Here is a 16,528-nt window from a genome sequence, read left to right as displayed (position 1 = left end):
TTCTTGATTCTTGTATCTCCAAAGTCTGCTGGAAATGCAGACTCAATATTTTATCTCTCCCTTCTTTCGTTCGGAGGGTAATCAAACAGTCTCTCACCCTGTTCTTTCTCCCTCCTCTTCCAAGTCTAAAAGCACTTACTATCTTAAAGTCTTGCTTATCATCCAAGTTCCAGAAGTCTGCAAATTCCTGTGTAAGAAAGTCACTTAAGCTGTCTTTTTTAAGTTCAGGTACCACCCCGTTCCTCAAATTAGTCTGTTTCTCCTTAAGTCCACTCATGGACAAAAGCGACCGGTGGTCCTCGAGCTGTTTACATATCGGTGTTATCTTTTCCTCTACAGCTGATACTTTTTCCTTTGCTTCCTCAACCGCCTTTTGATTTGAAGTAGATTCTTGCAGCAGTCTTTCAATGGATTCTGTGTTTGAATTCACCTTCTGCCCCAGGTTGTTGATGCTAGTAGTGTTTTGGTCAATTTTAGTTGTTGCTTCAGTAACTTGTTTGCTTAATTTTTCCAAGGTTTCATAAATTTTACTTAATACTGAAGTAAATCCCTCTTCAGATGCCATTCCTTTAGATCCAGCTTTGGCAGGATCTTCTCCTTGTGGTGCAGAGGGGCCGGAGGCAGATGCTCTGCGCTGCTGCAATACTACGCTGGTCTGCTGCAGTCTAACCTTGCCAGATCTTGTTGTTTTTTCCTGAGGCAAGTTCTTTTCCTGAGGCAAGTTTGCCATAACACTTTATCTGAGGATCAAGGTCAGTCCCACGGCCAAAGCTTGTTTTGCAGTGGAAATTTCCCTGGCCAGTTAGCAGTGGAAAATTCCCCAACTAGTTGTAGCAATTTCAATATTCCTCTAGGGGGACACAGTAACAGTCAATGGTATTACAATAAAGTATCTTTTCCAACTTTCCAATGTCCCCCTTCAACAAAATAAGCAACAGTTTCAAATCCAAAGAAACCCTTCAGAAAGTATCTCTCTTGCAGAGTTAGCTGTCAAAAAGTTACATTGTCCATAAACAGTGCGACTCTCAGTACAGCAGTTCTATTAATCCTGGCAGTCCGTTCCCAAGGATTAAGTGGTGGTCTTTATTCCCTTTTCTCTCCTTTTTTTGCAGGCAAAAAATACTTTCCCCTCTTCCCTCCCCTCTCCTGCAGTTCAGGGAGGGAGTTCTTTTAATCTGACGTTAGGATTTATGTCCTTTTAACGCAACTCTCCAGGTCTTAGCTTAAACAGTCTTTGCTTTGATCTGTGTACAGAAAACGGAAGGCAGACTTCCTGTTTACGCCTTCCCGCTTCGGTGACAAATTAATCCTTTCCCCCCCTTAAATTCCCCGATCTTTAAACTTGACCTACTCATGGGTAGTTATTTAGTAGCCGAATTGTCACAGGAAAAAGGTCAGTGCTCTCCGGCAACAGCTGTGCGGCTTCACTCCACAGAAGAAGCAATTGACTCAGCACCGCGCCAGACGTCCCGTTTCGCTTCGGAGCCCCTTGCGGGGTTCCCTCGCAGATTGGGGAGGCGCTAAGGGTGCCCACCGTGTCCCACAGTCACAGGCTTCTCCCGTCTGTGATTTTCGAAGGGGTCCCCGCTTCGCTGTAGCGGTCCGACCCGATTTCCGCGGAGCTACTCCCTCAGAACTAGAGGGAATCCGCCATTGCCGATGGCGCCGCCTCCGGAAGTCCATTCAAATAGTTTTACCTGCCATTCCACAACAGTTGGAATTTCTGATGTCTTCCATTTTTGCGCTACTAGAATCCTAGCTGCCACCGTTGCGTACTGAAATAACTTATGATCAATCTTTTTTTATTTTGTCCCCTATTATCCCTAATAAGAATGCCCCTGGCTTTTTTGGAAAGGTATACCTGAAGATTCCCCTTCATGGATCACTACCTTGCCCTGGCGAAGGGGCTTGAAGAACTCGGAGAAGCTATAAACTATGCCGAGCAGGGCACCCAAGATAAACAGGTCATAGTGGAGAGTTTTGACCAAACGTGATCCACCTGGAGGAGGAACCGGCAAGCCACTCCAGTATCCCTGCCAAGAAAACTCCATGGACAAAGACAACAGGCATATAAAAGTTATGATGCTGGAAGATGAGCCCCTCAGGTCGGAAGGCGTCCAACATGCTACTGGGGAAGAGCAGAGGGCAAGTACAAGTAGATCCAGAGCTGATGAAGCAGCTGGGCCAAAGCCGAAAGGACGCTCAGTTGCGGATATGCCTGGAAGCGAAAGGAAAGTCCAATGCTATAAAGAAAAATATTGCATAGGAACCTGGAATGTAAGAACCATGAACCTGGGTAAGTTGGAGGTGGTCAAAAATGAGATAGCAAGAATAAATATTGACATCCTGGGCATCAGTGAACTAAAATGGACGGGAATGGGTGAATTCAGTTTGGATGACCATCATATCTACTACTGTGGGCACAAAACCCGTAAAAGAAATGGAGTGGCCCTCATAGTCAACAAAAGAGTGGCGAAGGCTGTACTGGGATGCAATCTCAAAAATGATAGAATGATCTCAATACGAATCCAAGGCAGACCTTTTAACATCACAGTAATCCAAGTTTATGCACCAACTACTGGTGCTGAAGAAACTGAAATTGACCAGTTCTATGAAGACTTACAACACCTTATAGAAGTGACACTAAAGAAGGATGTTCTTCTCATTATAGGGGATTGGAATGCTAAACTAGGGAGTCAAGAGATAAAAGGAACAACTGGCAAGTTTGGCCTTGGAGATCAAAACGAAGCAGGGCAAAGGCTAATAGAGTTCTGTCAAGAGAACAAGCTGGTCATCACAAACACGCTTTTCCAACAACACAAGAGACGACTCTACACATGGACATCACCAGATGGGCAACATCGAAATCAGATTGATTATATTCTCTGCAGCCAAAGATGGAGAAGCTCTATACAGTCAGCAAAAACAAGACCTGGAGCTGACTGCGGCTCAGATCATCAGCTTCTTATAGCAAAATTCAAGCTTAAACTGAAGAAAGTAGGAAAAACCACTGGGCCGGTAAGATACAATCTAAGTCAAATCCCTTATGAATACACAGTGGAAGTGAGGAACAGGTTTAAGGATTTAGATTTGGTGGACAGAGTGCCTGAAGAACTATGGATGGAGGCTCGTAACATACAGGAGGCAGCAACGAAAACCATCCCAATGAAAAGGAAATGCAAGAAAGCAAAGTGGCTGTCCAATGAGGCCTTACAAATAGCGTGGGAGAGAAGGCAAGCAAAATACGAGGGAGATGGTGACAGATACAGGAAATTGAATGCAGATTTCCAAAGAATAGCAAGGAGAGACAAGAAGACCTTCTTAAACGAGCAATGCAAAGAAATAGAGGAAAGCAATAGAATGGGAAGAGCTAGAGATCTGTTCAAGAAAATTGGAGATATGAAAGGAACATTTCGTACAAAGATTTCCATAATAAAGGACAAAAGTGGAAAGGACCTAACAGAAGCAGAAGACATCAAGAAGAGGTGGCAAGAATACACAGAGGAATTATACCAGAAAGAAATGGATGTCTCGTATACCCCAGGTAGTGTGGTTGATGACCTTGAGCCAGACATCCTGGAAAGTGAAGTCAAATGGGCCTTAGAAAGCACTGCAAATAACAAGGCCAGTGGAAGTGATGGTATTCCAGCTGAACTATTTAAAATTTTAAAAGATGATGCTGTTAAGGTGCTACACTCAATATGCCAGCAAGTTTGGAAAACTCAGCAGTGGCCAGAAGATTGGAGAAGATCAGTCTACATCCCAATCCCAAAGAAGGGCAGCGCCAAAGAATGCTCCTACTACCGCACAATTGCACTCATTTCACACGCTAGCAAGGTTATGCTTAAAATTCTACAAGGAAGGCTCAAGCAGTATGTGGACCGAGAACTCCCAGAAGTGCAAGCTGGATTTAGAAGAGGCAGAGGAACCAGAGACCAAATTGCAAACATGCGCTGGATTATTGAGAAAGCTAGAGAGTTCCAGAAAGACATCTACTTCTGCTTCATTGACTATGCAAAAGCCTTTGACTGTGTCGACCACTGCAAACTATGGCAAGTTCTTAAAGAAATGGGAGTGCCTGATCACCTCATCTGTCTCCTGAGAAATCTCTATGTGGGACAAGAAGCTACAGTTAGAACTGGATATGGAACAACTGATTGGTTCAAAATTGGGAAAGGAGTACGACAAGGCTGTATTTTGTCTCCCTGCTTATTTAACTTATATGCAGAATTCATCGTGTGAAAGGCTGGGCTGGATGAATCCCTAGCCGGAATTAAGATTGCCAGAAGAAATATCAACAACCTCAGATATGCAGATGACACAACCTTGATGGCAGAAAGTGAGGAGGAATTAAAGAACCTTTTATTGAGGGTGAAAGAGGAGAGCGCAAAATATGGTCTGAAGCTCAACATCAAAAAAACGAAGTTCATGGCCACTGGTCCCATCACCTCCTGGCAAATAGAAGGGGAAGAAATGGAGGCAGTGAGAGATTTTACTTTCTTAGGCTCCATGATCACTGCAGATGGTGACAGCAGCCACGAAATTAAAAGACACCTGCTTCTTGGGAGAAGGGCAATGACAGGCCTAGAGAGCATCTTGAGAAGTAGAGACATCACCTTGCCAACAAAGGTTTGTATAGTTAAAGCTATGGTTTTCCCAGTAATGATGTATGGAAGTGAGAGCTGGATCATAAAAAAGGCTGATCGCCGAAGAACTGATGCTTTTGAATTATGGTGCTGGAGGAGACTCTTGAGAGTCCCATGGACTGCAAGAAGATCAAACCTCTCCATTCTGAAGGAAATCAGCCCTGAGTGCTCACTGGAAGGACAGATCGTGAAGCTGAGGCTCCAGTACTTTGGCCACCTCATGAGAAGAGAAGACTCCCTGGAAAAGACCCTGCTGTTGGGAAAGATGGAGGGCACAAGGAGAAGGGGGCGACAGAGGACGAGATGGTTGGATAGTGTTTTCGAGGTTACCAGCATGAGTTTGACCAAACTGCGGGAGGCAGTGGAGGACAGAGGTGCCTGGCGTTCTCTGGTCCATGGGGTCACGAAGAGTCGGACACGACTAAACGACTAAACAACAACAACAACCTGAAGATTTTCTTTAATTCATTGTATATTAATTCCCAGAATCTTTTCATTTTCTCGCGTGTCCACCACATATGATATAGGTCTCCATCTTTACTTTTACATTTCCAACAAGCCTTATTTCCCATTTTATACATTTTTACTAATTTAACTGGGGTAATATACCACATATACATCATTTTTTCTAGGTTCTCCCTTAAAGTGGAACATGCCGTAAATTTCATTCCCTTATTCCATAAATTTGTCCATTTATCAAAATCTATATTATAACCCAGGTCAATTGCCCACTTTACCATCACCTCCTTAATTTCCTCGTCTTTGGTATCCCATTCCAGTAAAACATTATACATCTTCGACAGAAGTTTTGTTTTCCCTTCCAAAATTTCTGTTTGATATTTAGATTTTTTCTCACTAAATCCTGATTTTTTATCTTCATTCCATAAAAAGGACAGCAGTTTATCCTCTTCCATAACAGTCCCAGCCAACAGAAGGTGTAGCTACTTCTACTATGGGGCAAGGTGAGGCAGCCACCTCAGGTGTCAGGATCCACAGTGGCAGCAAATTTGGCCTCTAAGGAATGCATTGCCTACTGCTGCCACCGCTGCACTGCCCCGCCCCCCCGCCCCCAAAGTAGTTCTTCACACACACCCTTGTTCCTGATGTAGGTCTTCACTCGCCCCTAAATCCCTGATGGGTGGGGCGACACCATTTTGTGGTTCACCTCAGGTGCCAAAATGTCAGGGCTGGCCGAGGATTAAGGCCTTCTGGGAAATGATTTATAACGAAATTAAGAAGGTGCTTAAATGTACTTTTCATAAGAAACCAGAGGCATTTCTCCTGGGCATAGTCAGCCAACTGGTGCCTAAGAAGGACAGGACGTTTTTTATGTATGCCACCACAGCAGCAAGGATTCTTTTAGCAAAGTATTGGAAGACACAAGAACTACCCACATTGGAAGAATGGCAGACGAAGGTGATTGACTATATGGGACTTGTGGAGATGACTGGCAGAATCCGTGACCAAGAAAAAGAGACGGTGGAAGAAGATTGGAAGAAATTTAAAGTATATCTTAAGAACTGTTGTAAAATTGAAGAGTGCTAAAATGTCAAGGGAAAAGAAAATATTGAATTATAGCTACAATTGATTAAGTATGAGAAGAAGCTAAAAAAAGAGAATAAGTAATTAGACAATTGGTGTGAGGAGTTGTTGAAAAAAATCTCAAAATAGGGATGCAGAAAAGGGGAGGTAAGGGGAAGTCTGGGAAGTAAGGTTTATGAAAATGAGGTTTGAAATTATACATGTTTATATGTTTTGTTTGTTTATGTATGGTGTCTTGTTTTGTTTTTAAATTTGTGTTGAAAAAAATCAATAAAAAATTATATATATATATAAAAAAAAAAAATGTCAGGGCTGGCCCTGGTGTGGCCTTTGGCATTGGTGTACAATCTCAGCTGCAATAGACGCTGGGGAAAAGGGAGATGACTCTGGCAGCAATCTGGGGACCCTCTTTAGAACAGGCAGGCAAGTGCTCTTGAAAGGGCTCAGCACTTGTGGAAAATTCACTGGAAGCGCAACATCTAGGGTTCACAAAAGCTGGGCTAGAAGCACTAATCAATTAACTGGTGTGACTTATTAATTAATCACACGGTTAATATGTGGGTGTCTGGTCAGATTTCCATAGGAGAGGGTGCTTAGGGTTGATTGGCAGTGATGCAAATGCAGGTGGTTCATAGTAGTACATATTATAATCTGTAAGCAGGGTATAAATATATAATAATAATAATAATAATAATAATAATAATAATAATAATAATAAACCTTCCTTGGAATCACAATTAGTCACATTCTTTATTCTTCTCCTTGACCTTAAGCTTTGATAGAAAAGCTATATTTCAAGAGAGCTTGAATACTGAATAGTTTGTGCCATTTTCCTTATATGAATTATATGTTTAGATTGCAGAGTTAAGCTTTTCTGGTTAGAATTTAATACCTTCTGCTATTAACTTAAGCAGCTTTCTCCAGACTGAAGTAAGCAGTTTGTTCTTTGACTTGTCCTGTAATAAGATGTACTTGGGAGCCCTTAGGGGTCTGGCTGCTTCTATAGTTCAAAGCATTTGTTTCTTTATCATTTGTGACAGGGTGTCTTTGGTCATCCCACCATGCCAAAAGTCTCGGTATGCTACCTATTTTGACGTGGCTGTATTACGCTGCCTACTTCAGCCGCACTGGTCCGAGGAAGGCACTCAGTGGTCCCTGATGTATTACCTCCAGAGGCTGCGGCATATGCTGGAGGAAAGGCCTGAGAAATCTCCTGAGCCAGAGGTCCCACCGTTGCCCAGGCCTCGCAGCAGTTCCATGGTTGCAGCAGCTCCATCACTGGTGAACACTCACAAAACACAGGTAAGGACAACGGGACAGCCCACAAAGGTTTGGGGGTGGTGTGGCTAACATGTTCATAGTTTTAGGTCTTATGGCCTGTCAGAAACCTGGCCGGAATTTCAGACCAACCAGGGAAGAAGTACACATATAATTTAGCTGTCTTTCTAGGTTGCTGCTCTTTTGTTCATTTGGAAATAAACAAAATATTCCTTTGATTTTTAGGATTTATTTATTTAAAATATTTTACACTGTTCTATTGACAATTTCAGTGCAGTGCACAATAAAATACAACAGTAACAACAGTAAAAAAAAAAATCATTAAAAACCGCTCAATTTTTGAAACATACACAGCATTCAAATTACTGAGTGAACAAAAATATTTTTGCCTGGTTCCCAAAACATTGCACTGGGGGATACCGGGCAAGCCTTTTTAAGGAGAGCATTCCATAATTGGGGTACCACCCCCAAAAAGGCCCTTTCCCTTGTTTTCATATAGTGTACCTCTGATAAAGGTATAATGAAGGATGGTTTCAGCAGAAGATGTTAATGCACTGGCAGCTGATACGGAAAGAGGCACCCAGTTAGTATTATAAGCAGCAGATATAAAATATCTTGACTCACCACTATTACTGTGTTCAAAGAGGAACGTATAGAACCAAACATGAGATTAGAATTGCAATGAAGTATGTTTGAATAGTTGCAGACCTGTCAGGGTACATTAATTAGTAACAATTACACAGTGAAGAGACTTAAAGAAGTAGTGAAAAGTATGTGTAACTGTAATATTTACTACACATGCAGTATTTCTAGAATGTACAAAAATATGTTGCATGCATTATCTGTGTGATCTGGCCAATAAATGTTATTTCCCCAATATGGAACTGAGAGACAGTCTCTTAGACACCGAACTATGCAAACTCCACACTAGTGCCATGACAGTGAATAAGGGCTGTGGGTAGCTGATATTTACAGCAAATTGGAGCATGCAAAGGTTCCTTGGGGTGGGATTGACTGAAGGGGGCAACGGAATAAAAACCGATCCCTTTCCTTTACTCTTTCAAAGCTGCCTTAGCAGATCAGCCTCCCATTGCTCCCAAAACAAGAGGCAGAAAAAGGGATTGGGCATTTACTCTTGGTCAATGCTATCCCACCCACAGCAATTATTTCAGGACAGACCCTACACAGCTTCCCTCTACCTCTGAATTTCTTATTTTGGGGGAGGAAGTAAACTAAGCAAAGAGATTAAGCGTTTGCAGCTGAGTGCTGCCATCTGCTACCCGGGACATTCCCTGCCAGCATGAGGGAAGTGTACCTGGCTTAACCTAGTGGAAAGCCGTTTTTCCCATAGGGCTTAGTGGTGCGTTGTGCCAGGGTGCCGGCCTCTCAGGGGCACCCCAGCGAGTGGGGGAGCTGCGCCCGCCAGTTGCACTCCACCAACCATATGGCTGGAGGGTGTGCAGCTTGCCTCCCAAGCCTCTGCGGAAGGAGAGTGATCTTGCAGCGGTATGGGGGAGAGTTCTCCCCCCCCCAATGGCTGGCAGTGCGCAGCTTTGCCCCTCCCCCACTATCTGTGGTAATTTGGGGGCGCTGAGCACCCCCGCGTCACATCTGCTAAAGACGGCCCTGATCTAGGCTATAGCAGGTTTGGATGAAAGATGGGGGATCTGCCTATTTTCCCTGCTTTTTTCTGCAGGCTTTTGCAGACATTTCCCCTCCCCCTAGTGGCTCTTTTGGTAGCCACAAGTAGACACTGAAGCTTTTCTATGGCTGAAGAAAAAAGAATAATATAGCATAAATCTGTCAGTTGGCTGTTGGGAAATATTCTCCAGCTTTTCAAATATAATATCAGTTGGCATTTGAGAAGAAGAAATAGAATGGAGTCACTTTCCCTTTTTTAGTCATTGTTGCGAGTTAAACTGGACCGCAACTTTGTTGGCTTTTGGGAATCTGATTGATGGTCAGCAGATCTGCTGCCTGTTGTAGAAATGTGTGCTAACGTACACTATGCTTACACACCAGAAGCCTCCAGTGTTCTCACCCAAAGGAATGAAAACACCAATTGTGCTAACCTTGGAACTAAGGAATGGGGAGTATGTTACAACATAATAAGAGATTATTATGTTTATATTATGTTATTTGGCTGTTTATCCAGTCTTCCTATACATGGTAGTATGTTTCTTGTCTCTCTGCGGACGTATAGGATCTCACAATGAAATGCAATGAGGAGGAAAAATCGTTAAGCACTGAAGCTTTTGCTAAAGTGTCGCTAACCAACCTGCGCAGGCCAGCTGTTCCAGACCTCTCCTCTGATTTGGGAATGAATATTTTTAAGAAGGTAAATGAATCACACCTTAAATTAAAATATTGGATCTCTTCCCTTAAACTTAATGCTGTTATTTGCTAAAGGTGTGGACTGCATAAACTACATGAAGGCCGACCCTCACTGAACTAAAGCGATCTAACTAGGAAAATTCAGGCAGAGAGCCAGTTTGGTGTAGTGGTTAAGAGCAGTGGACTTGTAATCTGGTGAACCGGGTTCGCTTCCCCGCTCCTCCATATGCAGCTGCTGGGTGACCTTGGGCCAGTCACACTTCTCTGAAGTCTCTCAGCCCCACTCACCTCACAGAGTGTTTGTTGTGGGGGAGGAAGGGAAAGGAGAATGTTAGCTGCTTTGAGACTCCTTCAGGTAGCGGGATATCAAATCCCCAAAAAAGAAAAAAAGAGTGATGAATCTAAATGATACCTTTGTGCAGTAGGCTAATAACTACACACTCCTTCACACCCCTCTTTATCTGCCAGCCAGGCAAGCAAGAGGTTCAAGGACACATTCCAAACACACAAAGAAACTTAAGCAGGTGTGCAGATTGGGAGTCTAGAAAGACAAAGTGGCCTCAGAGGGAGACACATTCTTCACCTGGGATAGCTCAGTTGGTAGGGTTATGAGGCTCTTAATCTCAGGATTGTGGGTTCAAACCTCACGTTGGCCAAAAGATTCCTGCGTTGCCGGGGGTTGGACTAGATGACCCTTGTGGTCCCATCGACTCTACCATTCTTTGATTCTATGATTCAGGTACTGGAACCTGAGGTTCCCCACCTGTGTCTTATGAGTTCTGCTGCTAAGATTTCTTTCTGTCTTCTTCCTGCAGTTCAAGAGCCGCAAAGAAGATCGCGAGCGCAAGGGCTCCATTCCTTACCACCACACAGGGAAAAAGCGGCAGCGAAGGATGGGGGTGCCCTTCTTACTCCACGAAGACCATTTAGACGTGTCACCTACTCGGAGCACCTTCTCTTTTGGCAGCTTCTCGGGGATTGGAGAAGACAGGCGTGGCATTGAGAGAGGAGGGTGGCAAACGACCATCCTAGGTGAATGAGAACATGGCCTTCAGAGTAGAGAGCTCTCCAGACCCTGAATGCACTAGAATGTCCCATTGCTTTTACGGACCACAGGATACTGTTTGATTATGACTTAGCAATCTAATCTAATTTAATATTTTAGAAATTGCAGTGAAATTTGTGCCAGCTTTATAGCTGAACCACACATTTCTCTTGTTTGCCATTTCTCTTGAGAGCCAGTGTGGTGTAGTGGTTAAGAGCAGTAGTCTTGTAATCTGGGGAACCGGGTTCGAGTCTCCGCTCCTCCACATGCAGCTGCTGGGTGACCTTGGGCTAGTCACACTTCTTTGAAGTCTCTCAGCCCCACTCACCTCACAGAGTGTTTGTTGTGGGGGAGGAAGGGAAAGGAGAATGTTAGCCGCTTTGAGACTCCTGAAGGGGAGTGAAAGGCGGGATATCAAATCCAAACTCTTCTTCTCTTCTTTGTCTGGGCTTAATAACTATGTTAATATGAATAACTATGTTTAAATATTTAATGATTTCAACAAACATTTCCAGACATGCTCATTGATCCTGTCTTCACAGTCCAAATCCTGCAGCTTTTATATCACCCATTCACTGTGTTCAGTCCCCAGAAAACGTTTGCTTGGTGCATTTCTATCCCATCTATTTTCAGCCAACAGACCCAAATGTGGCTTGATCGCTGCAACTTGCAAACATGATCATTTTGCAAAGCATCCTCATTAATAACATTGCAGTATAAGCATAACTGTGTGCTTCTTTCCCATGCTCTAGGGAGGTTTACCAGGCGAGGTAGTTCCGATACAGCTACAGAGATGGAGGGCTTGAGTGCTAGGCATTCCCATTCCCATCATACCCTGGTTACTGACCTGCCAGACCACTCCAACAGCCATGGTGAGATTCTATTCCAAGAGAGATTCTATTCCAATAATATAATTAAATATTATACCTGTTGTCAGCGTGCATCTGTGCGCGTGCATCAAGACAATGGAGTGCACCTCATGGGTGAAGTCAAACACCTGTGTTAGCAGCACCGAAGTGACCTCCCCAGGGTGCAAGTTGATCCAGAAGCTGCAGTTAGTGCAGAATTCTGCAGCATGATTGCTGACAGAAGTGACACCTTATCAGCACATAACACCTGTGGCCAGAGATCTGCATTGGCTGCCAATTTGTTGGTGGGCGAAGTTCAAGGTATTACTATTACTAAATATTACTATTAAAGCCCTTAAGAACTTTGGATCAGTTTACCTACAAGATCACCCTACCCTGCATGCACTCACTAGACCACTTTGATTGGAGGAACTGGCACTACTGCAAGTGCCACATGATACCTGTTCCACATTTGGAACTCAATTGTTCAGTGTGGCAGTGCCTGCATTTTGGAACTCCCTGCCTATTGAGAGCAAACAAGAGCCTTCACCGTACCCTTTTCGGAGCCTGCTAAAAACATTCCTGTTTTGACAGGCCTACCCAGATGCTTAGAAAGCTGAGGTAATTCTGTTTTGGCATTTTAACTTTTGTATGTTTTAAAGTAAGGTTGTAAAAAAATATTGATTTTATTGTTTTATCTTTTGTAAGGTTTGAGGGTTATAGGGTTTTTTTCAACCAAGTGATGAATAAATTTTATGGGGGGAAAACAAAAGACATAATATAAATACATTATCCCCCTTGTGAAGCTAACATTATCTGTTGTACTTCTGCCTAGTACGTTCCCAAATTTCCACCATCACAGTGGCAACATTCAACACCACTCTGGCCTCTTTCAATGTGGGGTATGCAGACTTCTTCAGTGAGCACATGCGCAAGCTCTGTAACCAGGTGCCCATCCCAGAGATGCCCCATGAGCCCCTGGCTTGTGCCAATCTCCCTCGGAGTTTGACAGATTCCTGCATCAACTATAGCTGCCTGGAGGATACAGACCACATCGACGGGACCAGCAACTTTGTCCACAAGAATGGCATGCTAGATCTTTCGGTAAATATTTATGGCAATACTCATTCTGACATTAGCGACTGCATTTTTTATTTTCTTCCCACCCACCCCATACATTTTTATTATTTTCTTTACATATTCTTTCTTATCGTACTTTAAACAACATATACACCTTTTTGCTCTGCCGAGCTTGTGATTTCCCTCCCTCCCTTCAGATGGTATCCTTTATCCACTCTCGTATTTTATCTTTTCATATCTTATCTACATTGTAGGAGTTACTTCAGTCCTGCTAGTGTTTTTAAGTTTTTACAACTGTCCTTTAAATATTCAATAAATTTATTCCAATTGTCCTGGAATCTCCGATCGTCCTGTTCCCAAATCCTTCCGGTCAGTTTGGCTAGCTCCGCATAGTCCGTCATCTTCGACTGCCACTGCGCAATGGTAGGAACTTCTTGCGATTTCCAGTTTTGGGCCAACAAAGTCCTTGCAGCAGCTGTGGCATACATGAATAATTATTGATCTTTGATCTTAATATCCTTTCCCATCAGGCCAAGCAAAAAAGCTTCTGGCTTTTTGGGGAAGGTATACTTTAATATTTTCTTAAGTTTATTCTAAATCAACTCCCAAAATTTCTTCACTTTATATGATTGTACAGTGGTACCTCAGGTTACATACGCTTCAGGTTACAGACTCCGCTAAGCCAGAAATAGTGCTTCAGGTTAAGAACTTTGCTTCAGGATGAGAACAGAAATCGTGCTCTGGCGGCGCGGCAGCAGCGGGAGGCCCCCATTAGTTGAAGTGGTGCTTCAAGTTAAGAACAGTTTTGGGTTAAAAACGGACCTCCGGAATGAATTAAGTACTTAACCCGAAGTACCACTGTATACACATTTTTGCAAGGCAATTTTCCTTTCCTTTCAGAACCGTACATGCCATAAATTTAATACCTTCATTCCATAATTTTATGCATGCATACAATTCAATCTTATGCCCAAAATCTATAGCCCATTTTATCATAGCTTCTTTCACTTCCTCATCTTTCATAAACCATTCTAGCAACAAATCATACATTCTGGATAGTGTTCTACCTCTGCTTTCTATTAATTTGGAATCTTGATTTTTTACCCTCAAATCTGACTTTCCTTTTATCCTCACTCATTATGTCATTTACCTGATGGTATTGCAACCAGCCTGTTAACATACCTTTGATTTGGTCATATGGTTTAAGCTTTAATCCTTGTTCCGTTCATCTGATAATTTCCTCATACGTTGCTCACCTCCCCTCCATATTCACCTTTTTAACCGTCAATACCTCTATCGGTGTGCCCCACCATGGAGTTTTCCTTTCCAGTAGGTTTTTATTCCTTTCCCACACTTCATAAATTGACCTTCTAATCACTTGATTTAAAAACCCTTTATGTACTTTTACTTTGTCTTACCTGTCAGGCCTTTGTCATACCTGTCAGGCCTCCGAATCTGAGCTAGAACTTAACCCTTGCCTTTCCTGTGAACAGCCGGTCCCTCCCTGTTGTTCCTCTTGCTCCCTTCTATTAAATTCACTGCTCCCCTCCCCCCCTTGGGGAATGCTTTCTCCCTCTGATAAACTGAAAATTTCTAACTCTTCCCTGACATCACCCCCTCCCCTAAACTCCCCTTCCTCCTCCTCACTCTCCTTTGTTTCTGAAGGACCGAACCCTATGAACTCTTCTTCCTCGCTATCTGTCTCTTCAAAAATTTCTTGAAGATGCCAGTTATGGGGTTTTGGCTTGTAGGGATATTTTCTATGAAATTCTCTCTGCAATTCTGAAACGTTAATTTTTTCTGCTGGTTCCCATGAGTTCTCAGACTCATCTAACCCTTTCCATGCAACCAAATACTGTAATTTCCTCCTACTTATTCTCGAGTCTAATATCTCTTCCACTTCGGTCTCCTCTTCCCCCATCATGGTGGGGAAAGGAGGTGGTTCCCTTGAAATTTGATACTTATGCGCTGGTACAAACACTGACAATAAAGATCTATGAAATACAGGGTGTATTCTCATATTTTCAGGCAATTGAAGCTTGAAAGTGACTGGGTTAATTTGAGCCTTTACTTGGAAAGGTCCCAATCTCCTTGGTTCTAGCTTTTTACACCTCCCTCGTATTGGTAGTCCCTTGGTAGACAGCCATACCCAGCTCCCTACTTGGATTTCTTCCCCAACTCGCCTGTGCCTGTCTGCAGCTCTCTTGTAAGCCTCTTTAGCTTCTTCCAAATCCTCTTTCAATATCTCATGAATGCACCTCAACTCCTCTATCATTTGTTCTGCTGCTGGTACCTCTAACTGCTCCTCTTGACCTGGGAATGCCCTTGGGTGCAAGCCATAGTTTGCCACAAATGGGGCTCTGCCCGTAGACACATGCATTGCATTATTATACGCAAACTCTGCTAGACTCAACTTCTCTAACCACCCGCTCTGCTGATAACCAGCATAACACCTCAGATATTGTTGTAGTGTTGCATTCGTTCTTTCAGCTTCCCCATTGGTTTGCAGGTGTCTCACTGACGTGAGGCTTAGCTCCACATCTAGTAACTGCATTAACCTCCTCCAAAATTGTGATCTAAATTGGGCCCCTCTATCTGAAATGATTTGTGATGGCATACCATGCAACCTAAAAATATTATCTAAAAACATTTTTGCAGTTTCCTGTGCAGCTGGAATTTTGGCACATGGTATGAAATGTGCCATCTTGGTTAGCATGTCAACCACCACAAAGATCACTGTTTGCCTATGCGATGACGGTAAATCAGTTATAAAATCCATAGACACCACATCCCAAGGCCTTCCCGGCGTGGGCATAGGTTGCAACAACCATGCGGGAGCTGCTCTGGGTGCCTTGGCTCGTTGACATACTTCACAACCTTTTACATATTGTGTTACCTCCTCCCTCAACTTTGGCCACCAGAACTGCCATGTGATCTGATACAGGGTCTTTTCTGTACCAAAATGTCCTGCAGTCGGGTTATCATGGTGTTGCCTCAACACTTTACCTCTTAATTCACCTGCAGGTACATACAGCACCCCTCTCCTGTACAACAATCCACCTTTTTCCTTGAAAGCTTCCTCTTCCCCTCTACCTTTTCTCAGTTCCTCCATTTTCTTTTGTGCAAACTCATATGTTACTGTCAATCGCTGGAATTCCCTGCCATCCACTACTATGGCTGCACACCCCACAGCATTTCTCGCAACTTGGGAGGTGCTTCCCCTTCCATATACTCAGGTTTGCGCGATAGTGCGTCTGCACGAACGTTTTGATGCCCAGGTATGTACTCAATCCTAAAATTAAACCCAGCAAAAAACTCCACCCACCTAATTTGCCTTTGATTTAGCTGTCTAGCAGTTCTCCAATACTCTAAATTCTTATGGTCTGTTTGTACCACCACCTGATGTGACGCCCCTTCCAAAAAATGTCTCCACACTTTAAAGGCAGCATGCACAGCTAAAAGTTCCTTATCAAATATGGTGTAGTTTTGTTCTGATTGATTTAATTTTCTAGAGTAGAAGGCACAGGGTCTCCAGTCCCCTTCCTTGTCCTGTTGCAGCAGAATGGCCCCAATAACCCTATCAGAAGCGTCAGTTTCTACCTTTATACGTTTACTTGGATCTAGGTACATAAGATATTTTTCTGAAGCAAACACCACCTTTAATTTATCAAAGGCCTTCTGTGCTTCCTCAGACCATCTGAATGGCCCCTTGCCTCTTAGACAATCAGTCAGTGGCGTTGTGGTTTTGGAGTAAT

At 43.3% G+C, this 16,528-nt stretch overlaps 1 protein-coding gene across 11 annotated transcripts in view; it reads left to right on the top strand.

Moving 5' to 3' along the window:
• Positions 1–16,528, top strand: part of UNC80 (unc-80 homolog, NALCN channel complex subunit) — a 168,882-nt gene that overhangs the window by 28,160 nt on the left and 124,194 nt on the right. For all 11 annotated transcript variants that reach the window (XM_083702366.1, XM_083702367.1, XM_083702365.1 and 8 more), the window contains 5 exons: positions 7,229–7,490; positions 9,670–9,804; positions 10,616–10,832; positions 11,598–11,717; positions 12,529–12,797. In XM_083702366.1, the coding sequence (XP_083558492.1) occupies positions 7,229–7,490; positions 9,670–9,804; positions 10,616–10,832; positions 11,598–11,717; positions 12,529–12,797 (1,003 nt within the window). The remainder of the gene's footprint in view (positions 1–7,228; positions 7,491–9,669; positions 9,805–10,615; positions 10,833–11,597; positions 11,718–12,528; positions 12,798–16,528) is intronic.

Source organism: Podarcis gaigeae (genome assembly GCF_964106915.1).
Source record: "Podarcis gaigeae genome assembly, chromosome: 1".
NCBI classification, from domain to species: domain Eukaryota; kingdom Metazoa; phylum Chordata; class Lepidosauria; order Squamata; family Lacertidae; genus Podarcis; species Podarcis gaigeae.
The sequence above is the reverse complement of the archived record's forward strand: the minus strand, read 5'-3'. Positions and strand labels throughout refer to the sequence as shown.